Genomic DNA, 27,411 nt, shown 5'->3' on the forward strand with positions numbered 1-27,411 from the left:
TGTATTTAGTAAATAATTCAGTTTATTTACGACGAAGCTTGATTTACAACTGTTGGCTAATAAATATGAATTTCGTTCGGTGGGACTAAAACGAAAACTTGCGAGGAAATATCTGTAAGGTCACATATACCTACATAATATCTCAAAAGACCTGCGCAAACGAGGAATTGTTTATTTTTTTTTATATGACTTAGAATGGCAAACAAGCTGACGGCCCACCTGATGGAAAGTGGTAACCGTCGCCTATAGACATGAACAGTACCGTGGACATAACAGAGTGTACTGTTTCACCCATGATACCCCCCATGCGTTGCCATTCCTGAGGACTCAGGTGTTATTCCTCTGTACCCAGTAAATTCACGCCATATCCCACCCTTCAAACCGAAACAGCCATGCAAACACAACTGCTTCACGGTTGAAACACGAATGGGACAGAGGTATGCAAGCAATCGACTTTTGTACAAAGTCTCTGTTTGTTCAGAAACTCATTGTTTCGGCCCTGTAGTTATACAACACTTGTGCGTTATACCCCCCTTAATAGGGGAGACCTATGTTCAGCAGTGGATAGTTAACGGCTGGCATGATGATGCTGATGATGATATGCGTTGTAGCATGCAATCTTAGAGGTCTTATTTTGACCGCTTTAAACCAAATAAACTGTGATTGCCAATCCGCTTGCAGATGGCAACTGCTGCTGGCAATATCCTCCCAATGGTAAAGTGCCATTAAGAATGGTCACGCTCCTTATGGCGGTCTATGGAGGAGCAGTGGAAAGTTAAAAGCTGTATAATGATGATGTGTGTTGCAGCATGCAAACTTAAGGGTTTTATTATGACCGCATTAAAGTACATTCAGGATTGTCTCTTGTCAGCGTTGGTGTATTTCAGATTACTGTCCAGAGGGGGGTCGTTCAAAGCTTCGTTCCCATCCTGGCATGTGCACCGAACAACAATCCCACTTCGCCCCTCCCCCCCTTAAATATGCACCTCAGATTTTAAAGTTTAGAAAGACTCAAGATCAATTTTGTTTACGGACAAAATGTATTTAGTAAGTACGCATTATAATTTAACTGTAAAAATAACCGAAGTAATTTGCGCTCGCGTCACCACAGCTCCTGATTAAGAGTTCCGGATAGTCCCGAAACTAGTCGAGCATTCTCGATTGAAATAATTGTAAGAAACCAGTTATTTTTACAGTTAAAATAGAACGTGTTTCGTCCGCGCAGGCCATAAGAGATAGCTAAATTATTTTAATATTTTTTATTTATCATAAATACTTTAAAAGCAGCATAAGAAATATTCATTGGGACATCGCGGCACTGTGATCTGCAACTTCGGACAATTCCATATCTTCTCGCATCGACACTTGGATCGGAACCTCTTCTTTCCACCGGTCTCCAGCAAATTGATCGAGCCACCTGAACTTGTTGTTTTGTGAAAATAACTTAACTTGGAAATGTATCTTGGTGGTTTAGTTCTCGCTTCGTTTGCAACAGTTGGTGATTCAGACGCTTCTGTGGTCTCTGCATCATAATTAGCCGTTGTGAAGTCCTCGTTTCTGGCAAATCTCTTGTCGTGATTACTCTCGGATAGACTTTCTGTAGAAATCGTGATCTGAGCGAGACCGTCAGGGGATATCCTGTTCAGTTTATTTATAATAGCCGCATCGATCGTCTGATCTGAAAGTGGTTTGACAGATTTGACACCTGTACTGTTAGTACCAGGATAACTGTCATTATTGTCAGTGTTATTAGATGTAGTAATTGTTTTTTTAAATACATCATTAATAATTCTAACGTCCGCTTTGGTGGTGATCTCGCTTGATTTGGTCGACTGGTTGTTAGCGTTGTCCGGAGTGGTCCCGCCTATGGACAATGGCAGGATTTGAATCCGGGACTCCCTTGAGGAGTGGTTCGGAAGAGGGTCGCCAGGTAAAGGCTGGATTTTGACGTATGTGATGTCACTGTTGTCCTGTGGCGCTGGAGCCACGGTTGAGCATACGAGTAACGGGAGCAACCATCTGTAAATTGAAAATATGTATATATAAGTAAGTAAGATAGATCTACGATTAGACATTTGGAAATTTACAATCCAAATTTCATAACTGATTCCATGTATGTATCAAAATTGAACGCATAGACGAGAGGGATCTGAATTGTCAGGATTCAATTCTTTTCCCAAATGCGTATATCATCTTTGTTCAAATAGACTTGTTTGCAAGCACTTGTAAATCGTCAATTTGTTTTTTAAATATACTGCAGGGTTCGGAAAATTGTTATCTGCTGAGATGAACCCGCAAGAAACTCAACAGTTTCTCTTTTTAATCTCTTTTAACATATAAGTATATACATTATAAGTACATATATATTTATCAGCTAGCTATCTCGTTCATTGGAGTTACGGTCTTTTTGTGGAACTAAATCTATTTAAGACAATTTTTTTATGATCAATTTTGTATCTCAAATAAGTCCGAAACGGAGAGAATTTCATGGTAGTTACATGGTGAAATGGACACTGAACACCGTAAAATGAATTTACGGTAAACGGTTCGGGAGTATTGAACTTCATTGTGATCAGCGTGGGACAATGGCCTAGTTATAATGTAAATAAAAAATGCTGAGTCAGTAAAAATGTTTTATTGCATAATTAGAATAGGAGTATGGGAGACGCCATTGGCTTTATAGAGTTATTCAACCAACTTCAAAAGTAGACTAGGTTCTCGATTCTGTTGTATTTTTATTTTTGATTGGTCCCATACAAATTTTATCAAAATTGGTTCAGTAATTTAGTTTTTAATTCGAAATAACTGGTTTTGCTACGATTGAGACGTACGACATGATATCATGGGAGGTATCATGGGCGAAACAGTATATTCTGTTATGTCCATGGTACTGCTCATGTCTATAGGCGACGGTTACCACTTTCCATCAGGTGGGCCGTCAGCTTGTTTGCCATTCTAAGTTGTATAAAACTAAAACTAACAGTTTTGACCGAATCATCTGGGATTTTTTGTTTTATTAATCTTTCCCGTGGGTGTCGTAAGAAGCCACTAAGGGTACTTAATGGTTGAAGAATAAACAGCAGCGTCCCTTTTAAAACATTGCCAAAGATTTACTGCTGTTACCAACCCTGAAAGAAGCTCTGAAAAGTGTGGCAGCTACTGGTAAAACCCACTAACAGGAGCAGGCTTATGTTCAGCAGTGGACAGTTTTATTTTTTTAATATTTTTTTTATACAACTTAGAATGGCAAACAAGCTGACGGCCCACCTGATGGAAAGTGGTAACCGTCGCCTATAGACATGAGCAGTACCATGGACATAACAGAGTATACCGTTTCGCCCATGATACCTCCCATGCGTTGCCATTCCTGAGGACTCAGATGTTATTCCTCTGTACCTTGTAAATTCACGCCATATCTCACCCTTCAAACCGAAACACAGCCGTGCAAACACAACTGCTTCACGGTTGAAACACGAATGGGACAGAGGTACCCAAGCAAGCGACTTTTGTACTAAGTGTCTCTCTGGTACAACTTATTAAATAACTAGATAATTAGTATAATAATTATAATCTCTTTTGCAATGGCCTTGTTTTAAGAACTGTGCATCATTGTCAAACTTGTAATACCATCGATGATGTGCATCATATTCTATTAGAGTGTCGTATTAACACGAAGGAAAGAGAAGAATTCATGCGCCACTTTAACTTATATAAATTGAATGTTGGTCTTATTCAAACTATGTTAGCTGAACTTAAACCAGAAATTTTTTAACATCTCTGTAAATTATTGATGCCCATTAATTCTTCTCTTTCCGCGTCTAGGGAAGGTAGATAAAGTTTTGTTGGAGAAATCAGTTCAGGGTACAATAGGACTGATATACCTGAAGAAGGTAAAAGCCCTTAAAATATTTAAAAAAAAAAGAACTGTGCACGTACCTACAATTCTCAATATAGAATAATCTATATATTGTTCATATATAAATTAATTATATATGTATATTTATTTATCCTGTTTCCTTCAATGAGACATCAATTTGTTTGTTTTTGTATACAATAATTGTTTTAACAGATAAAAGTCACATTGTCTGTACTTATAACTGTTGGTCCGGCAAACGCTGTTTTGTTCCCTATTGCTTTGCAAATGTTCTTTTGGATAAAAACTACCCAATTTCTCGAACTGTAGCAAACCATCATTATCATGTCAGCTTTTAACTGTCCACTGCTAAACATAGGCCTTCTATTAATGTGGAGTTTTGCTAGTAGTTGCTATGTTTGGCAGGCGGATTGGCAACCGAAGATAGAATAAAATTCTATGTACATTTGACGGACTTAACACCGGACGGTGTTCTCTACCAGTCAAAGCATTGGGCAAACAGAAAAAAAAAGTAGGTGGTACAAACACGAAAGTGTGTAAGCATGGATGAATAAATGCATGTTTGTTACTCTTTCACGCAAAAACTACCGAACAGAGTCGAATGAGATTCGGTACACGCGTAGATTATATTGTAACTTAAGATATTTTTTTATTATTTCAGCCGTAAACTGTCCACTGCTGAACATAAGCCTTCCCCATAAGGGGAGTTTTGCCAGTAGTTGTCACGCTTGGCAGGCGGGTTCACAACCGCAGTTTGGCTTTTACAGATGTTTAAAGAGGGACGCTGCTGCCCATCCCTCCACCATAAGCTCCCTTAGTCGCCTCTTACAACACCCACGGGAATGGAAGTGGTAGCCCATTCTATGGCAGGACCGAAACGGCTTATAGCTTAACATATAGGACAGTTTATATACGTACGCGCGCGTTTATATAGTCACGCGTAAAGCCGCAGGATACGACTAGTTATCGAATAAAAATATAAGTTCTTTATTCTTTATTGTACACAAAAGGTTATTGAAATGTAAAAACAAACATAATAGTGCACAAGGGCGAGCTTATCTCCAATAGAGATTTCCTCCAGCAAACCCAATATGAGAACAACTGACAGTTCATTAGTAGTTACAGTCATACATGTGTACCGATCGACTTAAATGTTATAGTTAAAAATAAATAAATAAAATGTCTTCACAATTGAAAAGACCGATAGGTTTAGGAGAAATGGTGCTTATCGACTCCAATATGTATTCGGCCGTTGACATGCTCAGGTGAACATTGCGTGGCTACCTTCTATTCTAATATTACATGATTATAGTAAATATTGACAGGCCCTGACCTGTTCATGTATGTATGTATGTATGTATGTACATTGCACGCGCGTGTTGTACGCCGTTGCCCCCATTTGTAACGTTAAATACATTGCAGTTAAAAATGTTAACTAAAAAGTTTTGTTGAATTTATAAAAAGTAGGTAAACAATTTGTTAAAATTATTTAAAATGCCTTTTGTTAAACATATTTTTCAAATAGGTAACATTGTTACTATGAGGTTTGGTATATTAAATCACCAATACGTGGCAACGCATGAGGTGTATCATGGGCGATACAGTTGTTAACATCACTGTTGCTGTTTATGTCTGGAAGCGTCACCATCAATCGAGCCGTCAGCTTTTTTTTTATAGCTGATAATCAAATAGTAACCCTATCCGCGCTATCGGTATATATCGGCTGGTGCCAGTGAAGGATGATAGACGAGGGAGAAGCAGGCCAGTTAGCCCATCGTGATGAATTCAACAAAAATTGTTCACGATGGTTTCTAGAGGGAACCACGCGGAGGTTGACCTGATAGGGCATATTGCTAGCAATGGGGCTGTCAAACTCTATTGCTAACAATCCCTTCCCCCCGCCGTCAGCATGTTAGCTATAATTTGTAGCAATTCTATGTAAAAAACAATTATATTCTATGAAAATTGTTTCACAAAAAAAAATCAACTTACATTGTGTTAAAACCAATCATTTTGATTTAAAAACAAAATTATTCAGCCGATTTTGATAAAATTTCTATGTAACCAATCTGTAAGTATAAACTTTCAGGTAGAAAAAAGAATAGTTCAAATCGGTTTACAACTGACGGAGTTGTGAGGTGACAAACATAAAAAAAGTACAAGTGTATTAAGAACCTCTTTATTTTTAAATCGGTTGAAAATAGAGTTATTAAATAGATGTAGTGCCTTTCTTTTCACCTTAGATTGTTAAATAGAGCATCGAGTTTTAAAAACGGGTCAACTTTGTGTCAGCTAATTTTCAAATTAGCCGACTCGTTTTTTTTCTTAACAGTATTCTATATATTTATGTACATAATGTATCGTGAAGTATCCATATTTAATAAATACAATGAGTTCTTACGCATTGAAAAAAATGCAAAAATTATAAAACAAAATAAATATAAAAGTTATAAAGGAAGGAGACTTTGTACAAAAATCGATTGCTTGGCCACCTCTGTTCCATTTGTGTTTCAACGGTGAAGCAGTTGTGTTTGCATGGCTGTGTTTCAGTTTGAAGGGTGGGATATGGCGTGAATTTACTGGGTACAGAGGAATAACACCTGAGTCCTCAGGAATGGCAACGCATGAGGGGTATCATGGGCGAAACAGTATACTCTGTTTTGTCCATGGTACTGCTCATGTCTATAGGCGACGGTTACCGCTTTCCATCAGGTGGGCCGTCAGCTTGTTTGCTTTTTTTTTTTTTATACCACTGAGGTGGCAAACAAGCATACGGCCCACCTAATGGTAAGCGGTTACCGTAGCCTATGAACGCCTGCAATACCAGAGGTATTACGCGCGCGTATTCTAAGTATTGCTATTCTAAGTTGTATAAAAAAAAAACTATTTATCATGCAAAATTGTATGAAAACGTTGATCAGCTGTTCTTGAAGCATTCGTGTCTATATAATGTAAGCTCACCACCTACTTTACCCTTAGACTACATAGCTGGTCAATCAATCAGCTTGATTGATGGCTGACCATGTACCTGAATTCGAGGTTTACAATTTTCAGACCTGTTTGAAGGCAATTTACAAACGCGATATTGATTATGTATTGTTAGCTCCCACATCTATAGATCGACGTATATAAAATGGATACCTACTCTTAGGGGGAAAGGGATTGTTAGTAATGGAGACTGAGAATCCCATTGCTAGCAATATACCCAACCAGGTCGACCTCCTCGCGGTTCCCCCTGGATACTATCATGGTTAATTCCTGATGAATTCATCATGATGGGCTAACTGGCCTGTTTTCATTCTCATCTATCACCCTTCACTGGTGCTCCACCAGCGTATCCCGTTAGCGTTGTATATATATATATCATATATATTTATCTTTCATCATCTTTTAGACATTGTAATGGGAGCGAGAGAGATAGACATAGTCGTACTATAAATCTATAAGTTAGTAAAATTTTTTGGGATATGGCAGTGAGTTTACTGGGTACAGGGCACAGAGGAATAACACCTGAGTCCTCAGGAATGGCAACGCATGGGGGGTATCATGGGCGAAACAGTATACTCTGTTATGCTCATGGTACTGCTCATGTCTATAGGCGACAGTTACCATTTCCATCAGGTGAGCCGTCAGCTTGTTTACCATTCTAGGTTGCATAAAAAGAATAAAGAAATTCATAGAAGTGCCTATGGGATGCAGGAAGACAGTATACAATAAATGTGGCTCCCATAATCTGTGTACTCACTTTACACTTGGGTTTTTTGTTTAAAAATTATGTAATGAAGTGTTTTGGCGGGTCATTAGCTGCAGACGTTTACAAATAGAAGGTTATTCAGTCATTACTTAACAAAAGCAACGGCAAACTACATTGTTAATTTAATGTAACAAGACATACATAGTAATAACTGTTTAGTTTAAACTTTCACGCTTAAATGAGTAGGTAAGTATAGGATATATATGTTTTAGAAAATAGTTGTTAACATTTTTTCTAATTGCAACATTGTTGGCTTTGGGTATTTTTTTATATAGCAACATCACTGTTAGACAATAGGTTATTCAATTTAAAGTGAATTCTTTATAATGTAGGGCTTAAAAGGACTTGTATCCAGAGCCCTAAAACATATTAATAAAAAAAAAAAATAGGTTAAAGGTTTGTAATGAAAAGAAGAAAAAAAAAAAAAATATTTTTTTTTTGGTGTTGATATTATGCTTGCGTTTATGTTTTTAATAGTTTTAATCTTCAACCGACTTCATAACATTATGTTATCTCATAAGATCGTTAGATTATTTTTTTTATTTGAAATGATATACTTACAAATTGGTCCTATATAAATATAAAATCGGTTCAGTAGTTTTATTACTTTTAAAAATAAAATTTTTTTAATTTTTTTTTTCTGTCAATTAATATTTTGTTATTAGAGAACGTCATTTTTAAATATCACTATTATTGTGTTAGAAAAAATATTAATATTTCTTTATTCAGTCATTCAAATTAGTGTTGAATCAAAATAACTGATTGATAACTGGTTTCCATAATTGAAGTAGACTTTTCTTGTGGTCTTAATAATCGGTGTTATTATTATGCTTGTCTTTGTGTTTTAATAGTTTTAATATTAATGTTTTTGAGTTCATGCATTTATAAAGACAGTTCAAATATTTTTTTTTTTTTATATTCTGTAATATATACGATTGGAAGCTATTGCTATATATTTTTACTACTTATAATACGAGGGAAAAATATCATTTGCACGATCATAATCTATACTTGTCAATAGACAATTTTTTCCGCATACTGCATATGCCACATAAATAAATGTATGCGGTAAAAATTCGCGAGGATAAAATCGTGCGATGAAAATGCAATGTTCAAACTGATTGGATGAGACACTAACCTGAGGCAGACAAACGAATCTGCCGGTAGAGACGTTTACGCTACAGCATGCTTGAGATAGAAGGAGACAATGACGTGCGGTATCATAGATTAAGACAATCCGGTATCTAATTCTATCTTATGCGTGACAAAAAAGTAAAAAAGACATATTTTTAAAGTTCTTTTTTCGTTTAAAATTTTTATCTATTTTTAACCATTTGATGGCATTCGATTTTGTTGAGATTTAACACACTTGGGTATGCTCGGAGTTAATATAGTATTATGGTATCACTGCGCTGGTCTGATGTCCTTACCGGATCAGCGCGAGACGGAAGGTCGCAATTGTAGGAGTTCGTGAACTACGTATGATAAAACCATCATGTTTGGGCTCCTTTGATTTGTCTTAATAAAAACTATAGTTCTGTATGGTGTCCAGTGTTTGATGATAAAGCCTAAAAGTTATAAAAGCTTTTTTTTTTAATTTTAAACAGTCTTTTTACGACACTGACAGTTTCCGAGAATACAGCTCTTTGCGCGCGCACTTTAGAAGCTGTCATAGACAATTCCCGCCAAGGTGACAACCGTAAAATTATGAATATGAATGAAAACCTCTGAATAGAAATTATCGCCACCACTGCAGTCAATATACAGTTTTACTGTACAGTTTAAATTTAATTTGACTCTTAACCTTGTGTATTAATACACGAGCAGTAGGTATTTTGGGTTTTTTTAATGGGTGAAAATGGAATGGAAAACCTGCACTTTGGTATACGTTAGCGGGGCACCAATGAAGGACGACAGGTGAATATGAAGGCAGGTCAGCTGACCAATCGTGAAGACTTTAACAAGAATTAACCACGATGATTCTTAGGAGGAATAGCGTGGAGGTCGACCTAATATGTAATATAACTAGCGACCCGCCCCGGCTTCGCACGGGTGCAATGCTGATACTAAATATACCTATCTACTACATAATGCTACTGCATTTTAAATATGTAATGTCTTCGAAAATATTCATTTAAATTACATGCTGTAAAGGTCCATATTGATCTATATTAAATGGACAATGTAATTAAGCACTTAATTGGATAAAAATCCATGCTGTATTGCTTAAAATCACTTCGTAAATAAGCTATTTTTTTCCCGTAAAATGTAAAGGATAAAAAATGGTTATTGTAGGTTATCCTTAAGTGATAGACATATACCATCGCAGACTTTTTTGTTGACCTTTTTAAGGTGTACAATACTGTACTACATTATTTTAATTTATCTCGTGAGGTTCAGCCAGCGTTTGCAATGTAAGTGCAAAAAATGTGTTTATTTACGACATCACATTAGAAACCTCTAAATTTATCAGTGTTCCTCTACAATATTATGCATGTATTCTACATATAAACCTTCCTCTTGAATCACTCTATCTATTTAAAAAAAAAACCGCTTCAAAATCCGTTGTGTAGTTTTAAAGATTTAAGCATACATAGGGACGGACAGACAGCGACAACGACTTTGTTTAATACTATGTAGTGATATACCCTATATAGTTATGAATGGGCTTGTTGGAACCGATTACTAACAATACTTTTCCTTTCGGTACTTCGAGGGTAGGGAAACGTAACTGGGACTATTTTTTTTTATTGGATGAAAATGGAGTGGTAACCCCGCCTGCGCTAACGGGATACGCTGGCGGAGCACCAGTGAAGGGTGAGAGATGAGAATGAAAACAGGCCAGTTAGCCCATCATGATATATTCATCAGGAATTAACCATGATAGTTTCCAGGGGGAACCGCGAGGAGGTCGACCTGGTTGGGTATATTGCTAGCAATGGGATTCTCAGTCTCCATTACTAACAATTTCTTTTCCCTCTACTGGGACTATTGGTAGCAATAGGGCCATCCATTGTTAGCATGTAAATAATATATTTTTCTACGAACCATGCGTTTTCGATTGACTTCAAAAAGAAGGAGTCTTTCAATTCGGTTGTATTTTTTTTTCTATATATATTTGTACCTCATAATACCTTCAGTTCTAAACTAAATTGAATTTTTTTTTATTTAAAAAAATATAGATTGGTCTCGTGAAAATTTTATCATAACTTAACTGGTTTTGTCACAATTAAAGCCTGCTTTTTTTGTAAACTATGTAACTTTTTGTTGTTGTCAATAAATGTTTTCTTTCTTTCTTTCTTTCTTTCTTTGTGGGGCACAATCTTTAATCCCGTCACATTTGAAGTAATTTTTTTGAGCAAAAAGCACTTGACATTCTGCTATACACCTATTAAAATTTAATCTATGGAACAATAAAGAAAGAGTACCTAAGTATCTATTTTGACGTTAATATGCGGAACGCTCGGCATGCATTTTCGAGTCCCACTTGTTGCATTTTTCAATCACGTAATATCACGCTTTGAGTAGGAAACTAATTAATAAATTCCACACCAATCCGTCCATCAACACAACAATGGCGGTGTTTATCACTAAATTAATTTATTAATTACTCTGTGATCACTCATTGACACTAATGTGACCACCTTAAACATGGTTACACAGGTAGATGTTAATTGGACATCATGTGTTTTTGTGTAAGTCCTTCACACAAAAACAAATTATGTTTTTTTTTAATGTATATTTTTTTCTTTTATGCATGTATTGTTTACCAATAATTATTAGTGCAATTTTTTTTTTAATTTTTAAGGGCTAACGTATCTATTGTACTGCAATGTAATAGCCTAACCAAAATATCATTGCAACTAATGTTGGTGCTCCTAAATAAATAAATACTTAGTTTGTAAAAAGAGTTCCAATATTATAAAACTTACTCATTCTAGAATAATCTGGTGGCAACCCCCAAATGTAACAACAGACCCAATGCTAGCCATGTACATTATAAGGTCGGTCTCCACTGTGGTTTCTCTGGAAACCACTGTGATCTTAATAAATTCGTCATGATAGGCCAGTTGAGCTGATTTCATTTTTATCTTATGTTCACTGAGGCCTCGCCATCGTATACCGATAGTGCTGGTGGGCTTACCATTCCATTGTCATCCATTAAAAAAAAATCCAGGAATAGAGTTAACTTTTACGAGAACATGTCTGAGAGTATATATAGCCTTTTTTAAGGGGCCAAGTCCACCCTGTAAATTAATTTTATAGAGGCCACTGCCCTAACGTGGTAGTCTCAAAATTGAGTTTCCTTTATAAATCGGCCCTACTAATTGCGATAAATAAACCCATGTCTGATGTCCGGTTTTAAGTAAAAAATAAATAAATGGTCACATTAAGCATAGCATAATGGCATCAATAGGGGGGGAAGGGATTGTTAGTAATGGGGAGGTTAGTCCCCATTGTTATCAGGTCGCTCTCTACGCGGTTCCTCCTGGACACCATCGTGATTAATTTATCGTAGAATTCGTCATGAGTGGTTAACTGACCTGCCTTTTCATCCTCACCTATTACTTCTCACTGGTGCTCCGCTAGTGTACCTATACCGATAGTACAGGCGCGGCTGTCATGCTATTTTCATCCATTAAAAAAAAAGGGCACCAAGATTGATAAAGTTTAGGAATCGCTGCTCTATAGTAAAAGTCATCCTTGTAGGCGAGAAAAACTAATTTCCTACATGTTGACATATTTCGCAGCAATCCAAATATTGTTCTGAGCAATCACGACGATTGTTCAACGTTTAAAACCTATTTTTTTTCTCTGTTGATCACTACTCGTATCAACACGCAACTAGAATCGGAACGCAACCGAATATAAAAAAAATAAACATTGTCCATAGACAATGGCGACGGGCGGTAATTAGTAAAGGAATGCTTCCAACATTTTGTAATTAAGTGTTTGGCTAAACAGACAGACGGACAAATGTATTATTGTTACGTAGACGGTGTACAACGTGTTTGTGATTTATTACATAGATTTACACATAATGGATAGTCAGATAATTTTATTTCAAGTAATAATAGAATCTTTATAATAAGTCGAATGGGTGACTTGTGTGAGTGTCGCGACCAAGTAGATTTATTTTTAATTAAATTTCTGACAGACAGCGTGTGAAATATAAGACCATGGAATCGGTTATAGTATTTATAGAGTAAAAAAAATATTACCATCATATGAGCTTTTAATTTTTTTTTATACCGTCGCCTATAGACAAGAGCAGTACCATGGACATAACAGAGTATACTGTTTCGCCCACGACACCCCCCATTCCTGAGGACTCAGGTGTTATTCCTCTGTACCCAGTAAATTCACGCCATATCCCACCCTTCAAACCGAAACACAGCCATGCAAACACAACTGCTTCACGGTTGAAACACGAATGGGACAGAGGTACCCAAGCAATCGACATTTGTACAGTCTCCCTCTGGTCTGTCTACTGCTGAATGTAAGCCTACCCCATACATGGTTTTTTGGCAGTAGCTACTATGCTTAGGCGGATTGGCAACCGCAATTTTTTTTAATGGGTGATAATGGAATGGTAATCCCACCCGCGCTATCGGTATCAATAAAAAATATCGCTAGCAATGTCGAACTCCATTGCTAACAATCCCTTTCCCCCCTGGCAACCGCAATTAGGCTATGGTGATGTTTAGAGAGTTATTGCTCATCATTCGAACATTAAGTTTCCTTAGCCGCCTCTTACGACACCCACGGGAAAGGAAGGGGTGGCCCATTCTATGCCGGGACCACATGGCAATAATAAAAATATTAATAAAAAATTCTTATTACAAGCAAATTATATGCCGAAATATATTAAAGAAATACAAACTTAGAGGGGAGGATAATGGATTGTTAAAAATGGGGATTAATAGCCCCATTACTAGCAATATACCCTGTCAGGTCGACCTCCTCGCGGTTGCCCCTGGAAACTATCGTGTTCTATTCCAAGTGAATTCATCAAGATAAGCTAACTGACCTGCCTTTTCATTCTCACCTATCATCTCTCACTGGTGCCACGCCAGCGTATACCGTTAGCGCAGGCGGGGATACCATTTCATTATCATCCATTTAAAAAAATACATATTTAAAGGGGTTTTGTTTTATTGTATGAAAATGAAATGGTAACCATGTCATATATATAGGGGATGGTTACCAATTTTTATCAGGTGGATCGTCGGGTTGGTTGCCGTTCTAAATTACATTAAAAAAATTGCAGGCGCTATCAGTATACGTTGGCGAGGCACCAGTGAGCCAGTCACCAATCCCTTTTCCTTCCGACGTTTGATAGGTGGGATATGGCAGTAAAATACATAATACAATGTACAGAGGCATAATATCATATCCTTCAAAATTGGTAACGCATGAAGGATGACATGGGCGTCACAGTATATTTTGTAATGATGGGTATTACAGGATGCTGTTCATGTCTATAGGCTGTCAGTATTCAGTTTCATAAAAAAAGGTATAACTAGTATTTAAAAAACGATTAAATATTATGATTTTACATTAACAATTAACGTCCTACTGCTGGGTTTCTCTTGTAGAGAAGTGAAGTAATACTTTAAACTTGGAGCAAATTAAGTAAAATATACCAAATAATTATTAAATTAAAAATCACGAGTCCTAAAATTAACTGAAAATTATCTCCCTATATTAAGAAATATAGACTGTAAACAATAAAATACGAATATCTATTTATTTTAGAAGTTTTTATTTAGTTATAGGTAATTACAAACAACTTTATAACTAATCAATGTCTAATTTGATATTTGCTAACAAATTATTACAAAAAAAAAAACAAAATATTTAGGTTATGGAATTACGAAAGAAACGGAAATAGATTTTTTTTTATATGGATTTATGATTAAATTTAAATTGATTAGAGATAAGCATAGATTAGGGATAGCATCTCCCGCCGTGCGAAGTAATGTGAATTTTGTTAACAAGTCTTTACGCATTAATTACTGATTAAACAGAGATGTTTAGCTTAATTACTCGTAGTTATGTTGTAAGGATGTAAATGATCGAAATGAGAGATTTCTCTTTCTAGACAAAAAAATTCAAGAACACCATAAAGAAATCGGCTGTCATTGAACTCGAGCCGGCTTTTAAAAAGTTTGTAAAAAAATATGAAAATCTACTAACCGATGCATGTTGACGTCTTAAAATCACAGATTATACACTATATATAAAGTAAATCGACAACTGAACGAGTTACTTCAATTTACAATGCACTCTTTATAATTCCAGGCATAGACAAGGAGCGGGTATGTTTTTCCCGCCAAGCGATACAAGACTGATGTTCACGGTAGCGCAGCCTCCGTCTCGAAAATGGTGGGGCGTGAGATTATTGTAGACAATTTTTTATTATTTATTCACGAACTTGAAAATAGTTCCCATGCGTTTATTGTTGTTGGTCAGGAAACTATGCGAATTTAATGCGCAAATGAAATAATAAGTTTATTATTATTATGTTGTATTAGATAATACTTGTCATGCGCGTTCTGTGTTTACATTGAAAATCGCATTGAAAAGCCTTGTTGTTTTTTTATTTATTTTTATTTTATTTTATTGGCACATAAAACGGATCACAACCATAAAAAACTTAAATAATAGTTACATTTGTGATTCGGCTAGGTTATAATCCAATCACATTATGTGCACAGCTTGAGTGATTCATGAAAAGCAAATACATAAAATAAAGAAAATACTTAAAATGTTATATAAATATATAAAAGATAAAACTATATAAAAAAATGTCGTATATATTTCTTTTATTACTATTTTAAAGGAATATTTTTGTGTTAATTAGAGATTTTGGAATATCAAGAACGCCTACTGGAATACAAGCATCTAATAGATTTTCAATTGATAATCAGCACGCGTCAGTTTCTTGAGTTTCTTTTCTATTCTAATCAACGCTTTAATGATTAGAAAATTTAAAGTGAACTTTAAAAAGTGTTTGTTACGTTATAGCGTTTTAACCAATAACCATGAAGTTTGGTATACACGTATTTATATGGGATGGAGAAGAATATAAGCAATTTTTTAACCCAGTCAGTAAGGTAATAGCTAGTGTAGAATAAAAACAGATTTCAATTTGTAAGATTTATCTATTTAAATAACTTTATTGATCAAAAGAACATATTGTATAAATTTATACGCAATTCTTTTTTTAAAAAGACATTTTTGTTTCACTCATTTGGAATGAGTCTCATGAAATTCAATGCAACATTTTTATTTAATTAGCTACAAGTAAAAACTGATGATTTATGTAAAATTCTATTGTGTGTTAATGAAATCTTTTTGTCCCATTTTGAAGGAGTTCTGATGAAATGTTGAAGGACAAATTTTGTTTCGATTTAGACATAATTTATCTGTTTTTTCTTTTTTTAATATTTTATATATTTATTTCAATGCTTAAAGGTTTTTTTTATATAATTTTTATTACATGTATATTAAGAATTAATTTTCAATATATTTTTTTTTATTATTAGATTTGTTTACAGTTTTCTGCAAACAAACCGACAGGCCATCTGATTAAAATTGGTTGTCGGCTGTAGATAAAAACTGCATTAATAATAATAAAAATCATTAATTAATTTTTAAATCTATATTTATTTTGTTTCCAAGCTGCATCTAATATTTGGTTTTTCGCCACAAAATCATAAAAATTTTTACGTGAAAAATCGAAGTTTGTTAGTACTTGTAACGTTTTTTTTACAACACGGAGACAAACGAGCATGCGGCTCACCTGATGGTGAGTGACTACCGCCGCCTATGATCGCCCGCAACATCAACGGCATTGCAGGTGTGCTGCCGGCCTTTTAAAAAAGAATATGCTCTTTTCTTGAAGGTTATGTTGTCGTATCGGTTCGGTAATTCTGCTGCTGAAAGTTGATTCCAAAAAGTGGAAGAAAGTTGGCGCGTATCATGTTATGGTATTTATGGTATTATATCATAACAATTGTATAAGCATGTCGCCATTTAAGACTAAGTATCCATATTTCATGGAATTATTATCCCATCAAAAACATAAAAGTGTAAAACAATGCCAAGCCTCGCACTATACTTCTTTCACTACAAAAAAATATGAGATCCCATGATCCCATTGTGTTTCGGTTTGAAGAGTGGGATATGGCGTGAATTTACAGGGTACAGAGGAATAACACCTGAGTCCTCAGGAATGGCAGTGCATGGGGGGTATCATGGGCGAAACAGTATACTCTGTTATGTCCATGGTACTGCTCATGTCTATAGGCGACGGTTACCACTTTCCATCAGGTGGGCCGTCAGCTTGTTTAACATTCTAAGTTGTATGAAAAAAAAAAGATATACCTGAAGAAGGTAAAAGCCCTTAAAACAATAAAAAAATATTGCATATATACGTACATATCTGTCACGCCTGTCTCCCATTAGGGTAGGCAGAATGGAACGCCAGATGTTTCGATTCCAACAGACCTCTCGCTTCCTCTACATTTATCAGTTTTTTCAAGTCATCAATCATGTGTTAATCATTTATTTGCATAAACCTAGGTATTTAGTTCAGTAGATACACGTTAATTACATTGATGTATAAATAACCTAGATATATAATTAGAGATAAGTAATTAAAAAATTAAAAAAATAATAAAAAAAAAATATATATATATGTTTAAAGATAAAAAATTTCTTCGCGATCACTGCCAGCCGGTAGGGTGCCTAGGATACTTGCTGAATTACCACGCTGAAGAGCTATGGAAATGCATTGACCAAAGTAGCCAGCCTTCTGGTCACCAGAGGTTTTCACCAACCGGTTAGTAGATTATATTGTTGCTTTTATGTTGCAATAGTACTTAATTTCCCCTAATTTGGTATTAAGATAAAATATACATACTGAACTTGTTAGTTCAGTGTTATAGTAAAGTAGTTAGTTAGAAGTAAACGAATTATATGACGTAAGGGTCGTCCATTGTTCTCTCACTGTGATTATTTCTTGTAATTGTTTATATTTATAATAAGTTTACTATTGTAATCTTTTGGAGGAAATAATAAAGAGTATCTATCTATCTATCTATCTACGTGTATATTATATCTAATAATAATTAATCTGTTTAAAGAAAAAAAAAAAATTTTATAATTATTAGCATTGTAGCATTTTAATTTAGTAATTAATTATATATACACCAGGAGTTTATCAAGCGCCGTAAATGTTCATCCCTTGGAAATGGATATATATTTGTGGCGTTTGGAGTTGAAACTCTGGGTCCGTGGGGCCCCGAGGCTATGAATCTTTTCAAAGAGATTTCACGCCGGCTGGTGGAAACCTCTGGTGAGCAGAAGGCTGGCCTATACTTTGGTCAACGCATTTCCATTGCTATTCAGCGTGGAAATGCAGCAAGTATCCTAGGCACCCTACCAGCTGGCAGTGGCAGTGATCTCGATGAAATTTCTTATCTTTAAATATTTTTTTTTTTATTTTTTAATTACTTATCTCTAATTATATATCTAGGTTATTTATACATCAATGTAATTAACATATATTAATGTTGTGTAATATTATATATATATATATATATATATATATATATATATATATATATATATCTGAATCTTGTATTTAGTTGAATCATGTATTAAGTTACATTATATATATAAAATATGCTTTGACTATATTTTGCAAAATACACAAAATACGAACACAGATTTTATAATATTAATTGGAAGTAATAGGATAGTAGGTTACTAAGGATTTCTATATTAACAATTGTATTATGTATAAATACACAATCTACTCATTATGTTTTCCTGGTATAACGGTTGTGGTTTGGATATCGGCCAGCTGCGAGAACGGTACGGGGAACGGCTCCTGCCCATAATAACGGTAGGTTTTTACATTACTACAATTTTATTACTTGACTAACGCTCTGGTTTAAAGTTTTAGTTAAGATGAACTTTCGTAGGATCTAGTTGCCGGATCTCGGTCCTGCATTTTTTTTTCAACGGGTAATATTGCAATGGTAACCCTGTCTGCGCTACTGGTAGACGCTGGCGGGGCACCAATGAGAGATGATAGGTGAGGATGAAAGCAGATTAGTTGGCCCGTCGTGGTGAATTAAAAAAGAAATAACCAAGATGGTTTACAGAGGGAACCACGTGGAGATCGACCTGAAAGGGTATATTGCTAGTAATGGGGTTGTCAGATCCTCATTACTAACAATCCCCCTCCTCGGTCATTGGCTTTATGCCATACTATGAATATGAAGAATGCCCCCAGAAGTTATCTCGCTTGATTCCTGGTGAATACTCCTACAAAGATTAGTACGTTATACCAAGACTATAAATATTCTATTAATATAAAAAAAAAATTATACTCTATGGTGACATGTAACTTTTTACGTTATTCTGTGGTTAAAAATTGAACAAAACAAAAAAAAATGTGTTCTTTTTATGATTTCAATCGTAAATTTGTTAAATTTACGAAAAAAATGTAAAATAACTAATAATAAAACAATTTTTATTTGCATAATTGCCAAAACACTATGGATCAATTAAAAAAACCTACTTGTCAAAGTTTAAACAATACGATAATGGCTTTATCTACAATTTGTGTTTTTTTTTTTTTTTATTTATACAACTTAAAATGTCAAACAAGCCTATCGGCCCACCTGATGGAAAGTGGTAACCGTCGCCTATACACATGAGCAGTACCATGCACATAACATTTTGTGTAAATACATTATATCTGTAGTATTAATTCCTGAGTTTTATGTATCAGGTCAAAGTACCCATAGTAATAAATACTTATCGTTTTTTTAACGTAGCAAGGCCAAGGGAAACATTACTCGACCATGCCAGGCCAGTAACTGAATGGGATAATAAAATCTCGCGCATTTTATTTTTTAACTTGACTCCGTATAATTATGTTTCGAAGTAATTTATATTCTTTGGTTGGTGTGGATAGAGTAGGTCCAAGTGGACCTACTCTTGACTGAATAAGATATTTTTGAGAAATATTGATATGTTATGTGCCTCCATACTATATTTTGTAATTTGGATACCAATCCAATATATAGAAATTGGATTGGTATCCAGAAGTTCTACCAGAGAGAGACTGTACAAAAGTCATTTGCTTGGGTACCTCTGTTCCATTCGTGTTTAAACAGTAAAGTAGTTGTGTTTACATGGCTGTGTTTCGGTTTGAAGTGTGGGATATGGCGTGAATTTACAGGGTACAGAGGAATAACAACTGAGTCCTTAGGAATGGCAACGCATGGGGGATGTTATTGGCGAAACAGTATACTCTGTTATGTCCACGGTACTGCTCATGTCTATAGGCGACGGTTACCACTTTCCATCAGGTGGGCCGTCAGCTTGTTTGCCACTCTAAGTTGTATAAAAAAAAGAACATTGATCGTGGTAAAAAGGTCGGAAATCTATTTTGGGACATGTTAAAAGTCTGTTATCCAATATTATTTTTTAGATAACAGACTTTTAACATATTCGTTACTGGATCAGTATGTATATACCAGTAGATATTGTTGACAATACAATTGACAGTGGAGTCAATTGTATGTATAATAGTTATTCGATGTTTATATATATTTAATTTTATTTATCTGTACTCTGTTATTATATATATATATATATATATATATATATATATATATATATACTAGCTGACTCGGCAAACGTTGTTTTACCATATACATTATTTCTAGAACTATACATGAAAATATATCGTACTACAATTATTATATTCGATTGCCATCTTGCAACCCTATTGCGATATATAAAAATCGCGATTAATAAACAGGGGTTGATCGTAAAAGCGTGAAAATTTCAATTTGTATGTATTTTTCAATGCTAAATCATATTTAAATAAAAATAAAATATTTTGTCAATAAAATAAAAAAAAATTTTTAGGGGTGGGTTACCCTTATCATTGAGGGGTTTAAAAATAGATGTTGGCCGATTCTCAGACCTACTGAAAATGCACACAAAATTTCATGAAAATCGGTAAAGCCGTTTCGGAGGAGTTTGGTAACAAACACCGTGACACGAGAATTTTATATATTAGATATATATATATATATATATATATATATATATATATATATATATATATATATATATATATATATATATATATATATAGCTACAAATAATTTATTACTTATTGTATTATTTTAGCATCATTAATGTTATATTTTATATACAAACGCTACAGACACTTTCTCCTTACGGGTTATCAAGGTTGACTGGAAGAATTCCCTTGAAGGTATAAGTCTACCTGTGTAGGTACATATTTGTTATAACTTAATGTTCATACTATAAGCAATGTACAGAAGCATATAATAATATATGGATATTGCTATTATACATATTTATTTATATATAAAAGACACACCAACAATATACTCACAATAATTAAGCAGACAATATACAATGTTATTAGTAAGTACAAGAGAAAAACTACTATTAAAAAATGCTTAAATCTAAGTTTGAACAAAAACATCTCACTCCTCTCTACCAAGCTTAAGGCCATATGAACACATCCATTAAAGGTGTATACAGCTCTCACAGACAAGCGTCAATGTACACTAACTATTATTATATATATGTATACCCACCCCTAGATATTTTTTTTAATGGGTGATAATGGTATGGTAACCTCGTCTGCGTTATTGGTATACACTGGCGGGGCACCAGTGAGGGATGACAGATGAAGATGAAAGTAGGTCAGTTAGCCCATCATGACAAATTAAACTAGAATTAGTCACGATGGTTTCCAGGGGGAACCACGTGGAGGTCGACCTGACGGGGTATATTGTTAGTAATAGGGCTATTTGAGTCCATTACTAACAATTCCTTTTCCCCCACCCCTAGATATTACTACATGAATTTCTTATTGTCATTACACTAATGTAACTACGTACAGTACATAGTTCGGTATCTTTGGTATAAATAACGAGTTTAATCACATGTAGAGATTTTATTTTCTAAAAAAATCTTTATTTTTGAAGACGAGCCTCATTGCAGTTACTGCAAAAACAAATGGAAGTGAATTAACTAGCCATACAGGCGATGACCTGGAGGCATTACCTTGAGACTACGCGCTCGAGATCGTCCGAACTATTTAATCGATGCTCTTTACCACTTGTTCCGACACAAATACGATACGACACCATAACCTTCGAGCATAGGGGGGAAAGGGATTGTTAGTAATGGAGACTGAGAATCCCATTGCTAGCAATATACTCAACCAGGTCGACCTCCTCGCGGTTCCCCCTGGCAACTATCATGGTTAATTTCTGATGAATTCATCATGATGGGCTAACTGGTCTATTTTCATTCTCATCTATTACCCTTCACTGGTGCTCCGCCAGCGTACCATTTATTTAGGTTACCATACCATTTTCACCCATCAAAAAAAAAACCTTCGAGCATATTCCTTTTTAAAAGGTCGGCAGCACACCTGCAATACTTCTGTTGTTGCGGGTGATCATGGGCGGCGGTAGTCACTTACCATCAGGTGAGCCGTACGCTCGATTGCCCCCTGTGTTATAAAAAAAAAATTGGGGTATCATATGAAAATAAAAATTAGTTTTAAGAATGTACATTCTTTATTTTCTTAATTTAAAACTAATTTATTTATTTTTATGTGCATCATCATCTTGGCCATTATCGGTTCACTGTTGAACAGAGGCCTCCCCCATAGACTGCCATAAAGAACGGTCCTGAGCCACCCGCATCCACTGACTACCTGCAATGCATTTGAGGTCATTATTGTATCTAGTTTAAAGTCGCACTACACTGCGTTTACCCATACAGGGTCGTCACTCAATAACCATGCTGTATAGTTTTCGTAAATGTTAGAAAAAAAACATTCCTCCCTTCCCAACCCTTATTTTCGAAATTTGTAATGCAAAAGGTCTAAAATAAATGCAATTTATAAAAGTATACGAGAATATTACATGGGAAAATAAAACTATGTTTCTAACTGGCATAGTTTCTGATAAATTATCAAAAAAAAAAAAACCACCATAATAAATTTAGTTTTGCGGTCCAATTTTTTTAATTACAATTATGGCTCAAAAGATCAAAATTACGAATTGCAATAAGAGCAAAAACTATTTGATGTTATTTTTTGTTTTATTTTGAAAAACAAATATTACGTGTCTATTTTGTGTTTACTCGGTAGTCGTACAAATGGGAACCCGGGATCCAACATAAGCGCCTCGAGGTACGTCGTGTGGTTTTTAGTGGGTACGAATCCCACACACCCCAGCTGTCCTCCCTCCGGCAGGTGGGACGGTCTTGCTGAAGATTTTCCACACGTTAAACAAAAAACAAAAAAAAGTGTCTATTTTGTGTAAGAAATGAAAAAAAAAGCCATTTTATCTTATACGTGTGTATGGAACTGTTGGCGTACGAGTTTAATTCGCATCTGAATGGTTTTATTTTAAAGTAATTAATTAATTACTTCCTTTAATTATTACATTTTGACACACAATATGTTTTTAGAAAAAGTACTTCAATTTTTTTCTATGCATACTAGAATGGCAAACAAGCTGAAGGCGCACCTGATGAAAAGTGGTAACCGTTGCCTATAGACGTGAACAGTACCATGGACATAACAGAGTATACTGTTTCGCCCATAATACTCCCCATGCGTTGCCATTCCTGAGGACTCAGGTGTCATTCCTCTGTACCTTGTAAATTCACTGCCACATCCCACCCTTCAAACCAAAACACAGTCATGCATGGTAGAAACACGAAACTTCAAACGATAGAACTGTACGAATGGGACAGGTTGTAGATGTAAAGTCCAAAAGCACTTGGTATTATTGAATATTTATTATTTTAAACTATATATAAAGAGACGACATGTTTTGCGGAGTGGCGGGAGCGAGAGAGCTCGAACGAACGAGTCAGAATGAATGATTACTCCATCTGGTATCTCTATATCTACAATTAGTACACAGTTTTCTTAACAATCTGTTTACTTATACAATGTTGACACAAATAAAATGATTGGAAAACTGCATCATTAGACTGCGCAGGTATAAGTCGCTGCATGGTGTCCTTGTAAGGTCATGAACACACGACAGGCGTCCTGGCATCCGACGAGCCTATCATTTGATAGTAATTACTCATCTCCACCCATTAAAAATCATAAGCTTTAAGGGACACGTTAATTTCTTTAACGAGTGATAAATTATTCTGTACATATAAAAATTTTACGGAGAAAATAACGTATGCGCAATGCGTATGTTTTGTATTTTATTTGTGTAAAAGTATTTTTTTTTATAGAACTTAGAAGCTGACGTCCCACCTCATGGAAAGTGGTAACCGTCGCCTATAAACATGAGCAGTACCACGGACATAACAGAGTATACTGTTTCGCCCATGATACCTCCCATGCGTTGTCATTCCTGAGGACACAGGTGTTATTCTTCTGTACCTTGTAAATTCACGCCATATCCCACCCTTCAAACTGAAACACAGCCATGCAAACACAACTGCTTTACGGTTGAAACACGAATGGGACAGAGGTACCCAAGCAATCGACTTTTGTACAAACTCTCTCTTTGAGAAGAAGCGATTTACCTAAATTGTTTAGACTTTTTTTCAGTATAGGTAGATTATTGTAATTACTTGAGACTAGTGATCCGGCCCGATTTAGAACAAATAGAATTTTCTAATAAAAATCTCTAGATTAATAAAAAAAAAAGAAATATGATTTCTAATATACAGTAAACATATATACGCTAAAAGGAAGCACAAATTGTATATAATATCATGTGGAATCTTCATTTCTCTTTCGTTGAACAACTCTGCCTTTTGTTGCCCTTCGCTAGGCAGCTGGCATACAATACTCAGCAAACTGCCATACGATGAGCCGCAACCGGCGCGAGTTCGTCTTCATTCTTCTCCGAATTCTTCATGTTCTCCATCGCGTAAGTCGTTGGCGTGTTCACTGATCATTGGCTCATATCCGGCTCGAAGGACCACGAAACGCAAATTAAACAGCTAATGCCGTTTTGTCGAAATTATCACAGAAATACATACAGTCTTAATAAAATTAGTAATAAATTGAAGTATTCCGTCAATTAATTATTTTTATTTGTACTCATTTTTTTATTGGCTAACAATGGAATGGTAGGGCCAGGCAGCGTATACCTGGCTGGCCGTATATAATATATATATGTAATAATGAAATGGTAACCCCGCCTGAGCTATCGGTATACACCGGCGGGGCACCAGTGAAGGATGATAGGTGAGGATGTAGCAGGTCAGTTGGCCCATCGTGACAAATTCGACAAGAATTATTCACGATGGTTTCCAGGGGGAACTACGTGGAGATCGACCTGATATTGTATTTTGCTAGCAATGGTACTGTTAAACTCTGTTGCTAACAATTCCATTTCTGTCCAGTGAGGGATGATAGGTAAGAATGAAAAGGCAGATCAGTTAGTCTATCGCGATGTATACACCTGGAATTCAGCACAATGGTTTTTAGGGAAGACCACGTGGATGTCGATATGACAGGGTATATTGCTAGCAATGTCTAGACTGGTAGTCCAGATTAGAATGGACTGGTAGTTCAGACTAGAATGGACTGGAAGTCCAGACTAGAATGGACTGGTAGTCCAGATTAGAATGGACTGGAAGTCCGCATTACTAACAATCCCTTCCCCACCATTTGTAGTACTGTTGGACATCGACAGACTGTCTTATGGTCCGGAGAATTATTGGTTTATTTACATTTTAAGTTTTATTTTAATAGAATAAAAGTATTTAGGTTTCAATAATGGAGAACGTTTAGTTTTCAATGACGGTTTATTGCAAGAGTTTTTTTTTTTTTTTTTAATATTTTAAGGGCTTTTACCTTCTTCAGGTATATCAGTCCTATTGTACCCTGAACTGATTTCTCAAACAAAACTTTATCTACCTTCCCTAGACGCGGAAAGAGAAGAATTAATGGGCATCAATAATTTACACAGATGTTCAAAAATTTCTGGTTTAAGTTCAGCTAACATGGTTTGAATAAGACCAACATATCAGATTCGAATAAAATCTAATATATAAAATTCTCGTGTCGCGGTGTTTGTTACCAAACTCCTCCGAAACAGCTTTACCGATTTTTATGAAATTTTGTGTGCATATTGGTTAGGTCTGAGAATCGGCTAACATCTATTTTTCATACCCGTCAATGATAAGGGTGACCCACATCAAAATATTTTTTTTTTATTTCATTTTATTATGCTTTAGCATTGAAAAATACATACAATTTCAAATTTTTAAACGCACATTTTATATTACGCAATAAGATGGCAATCAAATATAATAAATGTAGTACCTACGATGAATTTTTTGTGTATAGTTCTAGAAATAATGTATATGGTAAAACAACGTTTGCTGGGTCAGCTAGTCTTTTTAGATAAAAAAAAATAACACTCTAATTTCTTTTATAACTAACGGAGTTATGAGGTAATGAATGTAAAAAAAAATGCAGCCGAATCGAAACCCTCCCTTTTTTAAAACGGTTGATAAATAGTTTAAAATATAAATAAATAAACAATATAATGCGATCGCTTATTGTGCATTTATAAGTTCAATATCTTGGTTTTGCATATGTACGAGCTAATGCATAATTATTCTTTTTCATGCATGCATATGCATGAAAAAAAAGATGGGATTAATAGACGATTTCTATAATTTTATAACTTTGAAAGTCAAATTAATATAACGAGGTTTTCAAAATTCTATTTAGGGGGTCACAACACTAAAAAGTTTGAGAAACGCTTATTAAAAAAGCCCATAAAAAAAAAAGACAAAATATGTACTCACCGCGGCAGTATATTTAGTCCCTCCTCGCACAAACATGAGTAACTTTAAAACGCGCATTTCAGCAAATAAATACTGTTTATCTACAAGGAAAGCCACCGAGTTTAATAAAATAGCTAATTAGGTACCATATAACGCTGCTGTTTTAGTAACAACTACAAAACAATATTGTTTAGAGGCGGTACATGAACTTTAGTGATGTGCACGTGTACCGGGATTATGAAATCCCGTGGGAAAAATATATGACGAGTGAGGTGCGAACAGTTTTTGCGTACGATGATAGAATGGCACGCTTTTTTTTTATACAACTTAGAATGGCAAACAAGCTGACGGCCCACCTGATGGAAAGTGGTAACCGTCGCCTATAGACATAAGCAGTACCATGGACATAACAGAGTATACTATTTTGCTCATGAACACCCCATGCGTTGCATTGCCATTCCTCTGTACCCAGTAAATTCACGCCTTATTCACATATAATGTATCTTTCTGTAGATGAAAGAATTTTTAAAATTGATTAAATCATTTTCTGAATTTGTCCATTACAAACGAAAAATCAAATCTTTCCTTTTTATAATGTTAGTATGGATATAGATAAACGTTAAGCTATTTGTTGCCTCTTGGTGTCTAAAAGGCATAAAAGTTCAACCAATCCTCATGAAAGTTACCATCCATCTACTATTAGGAAAAGAGAAGGACAAAGGTTACTTTTATCTTATCCCAATCAATAAAAGTGCCACACAATTAGACCAGAATCGCTTGGTACTTAATTCGATCCCGTCGGGATAGCAAACACTTTGTTGTGTCATGAGGCATCAGGCATGAACGAAGATCTGGGGTCACATTGATCGGGATAAGATAAAAAGTTGCTATTCCTAATAGTAGATGATGGTAA

General features: G+C 35.2%; 1 protein-coding gene across 3 annotated transcripts; it reads right to left on the bottom strand.

Annotated features, from left to right (window-relative positions):
• Nucleotides 1–26,713, bottom strand: LOC113510985 (uncharacterized). 3 transcript variants are annotated; one of them, XR_008253653.1, is made up of 3 exons: nucleotides 26,520–26,707; nucleotides 22,841–22,985; nucleotides 22,228–22,428 (listed from the first exon to the last, which is right to left on the bottom strand). XR_008253653.1 is itself a non-coding variant. In XM_031908723.2 (2 exons), exons 1-2 carry the CDS (start codon nucleotides 14,834–14,836, stop codon nucleotides 1,278–1,280), a joined length of 750 nt encoding a protein of 249 aa, XP_031764583.2. In that variant the 5' UTR covers nucleotides 14,837–14,986; the 3' UTR covers nucleotides 1–1,277. The 3 variants fall into 3 exon arrangements, 1 of the variants encoding a protein (XP_031764583.2); XM_031908723.2 differs by lacking the exons at nucleotides 22,228–22,428; nucleotides 22,841–22,985; nucleotides 26,520–26,707 and adding exons at nucleotides 1–2,019; nucleotides 14,829–14,986; XR_008253652.1 differs by lacking the exons at nucleotides 22,228–22,428; nucleotides 22,841–22,985 and adding an exon at nucleotides 1,879–2,019 and having other exon boundaries at nucleotides 26,520–26,713.
• Between the last annotated feature and the right edge of the window lie 698 nt (nucleotides 26,714–27,411).

This window comes from Galleria mellonella, unplaced genomic scaffold, assembly GCF_026898425.1.
Source record: "Galleria mellonella isolate WM207_F2 unplaced genomic scaffold, CSIRO_AGI_GalMel_v1 utg789, whole genome shotgun sequence".
NCBI lineage: Eukaryota > Metazoa > Arthropoda > Insecta > Lepidoptera > Pyralidae > Galleria > Galleria mellonella.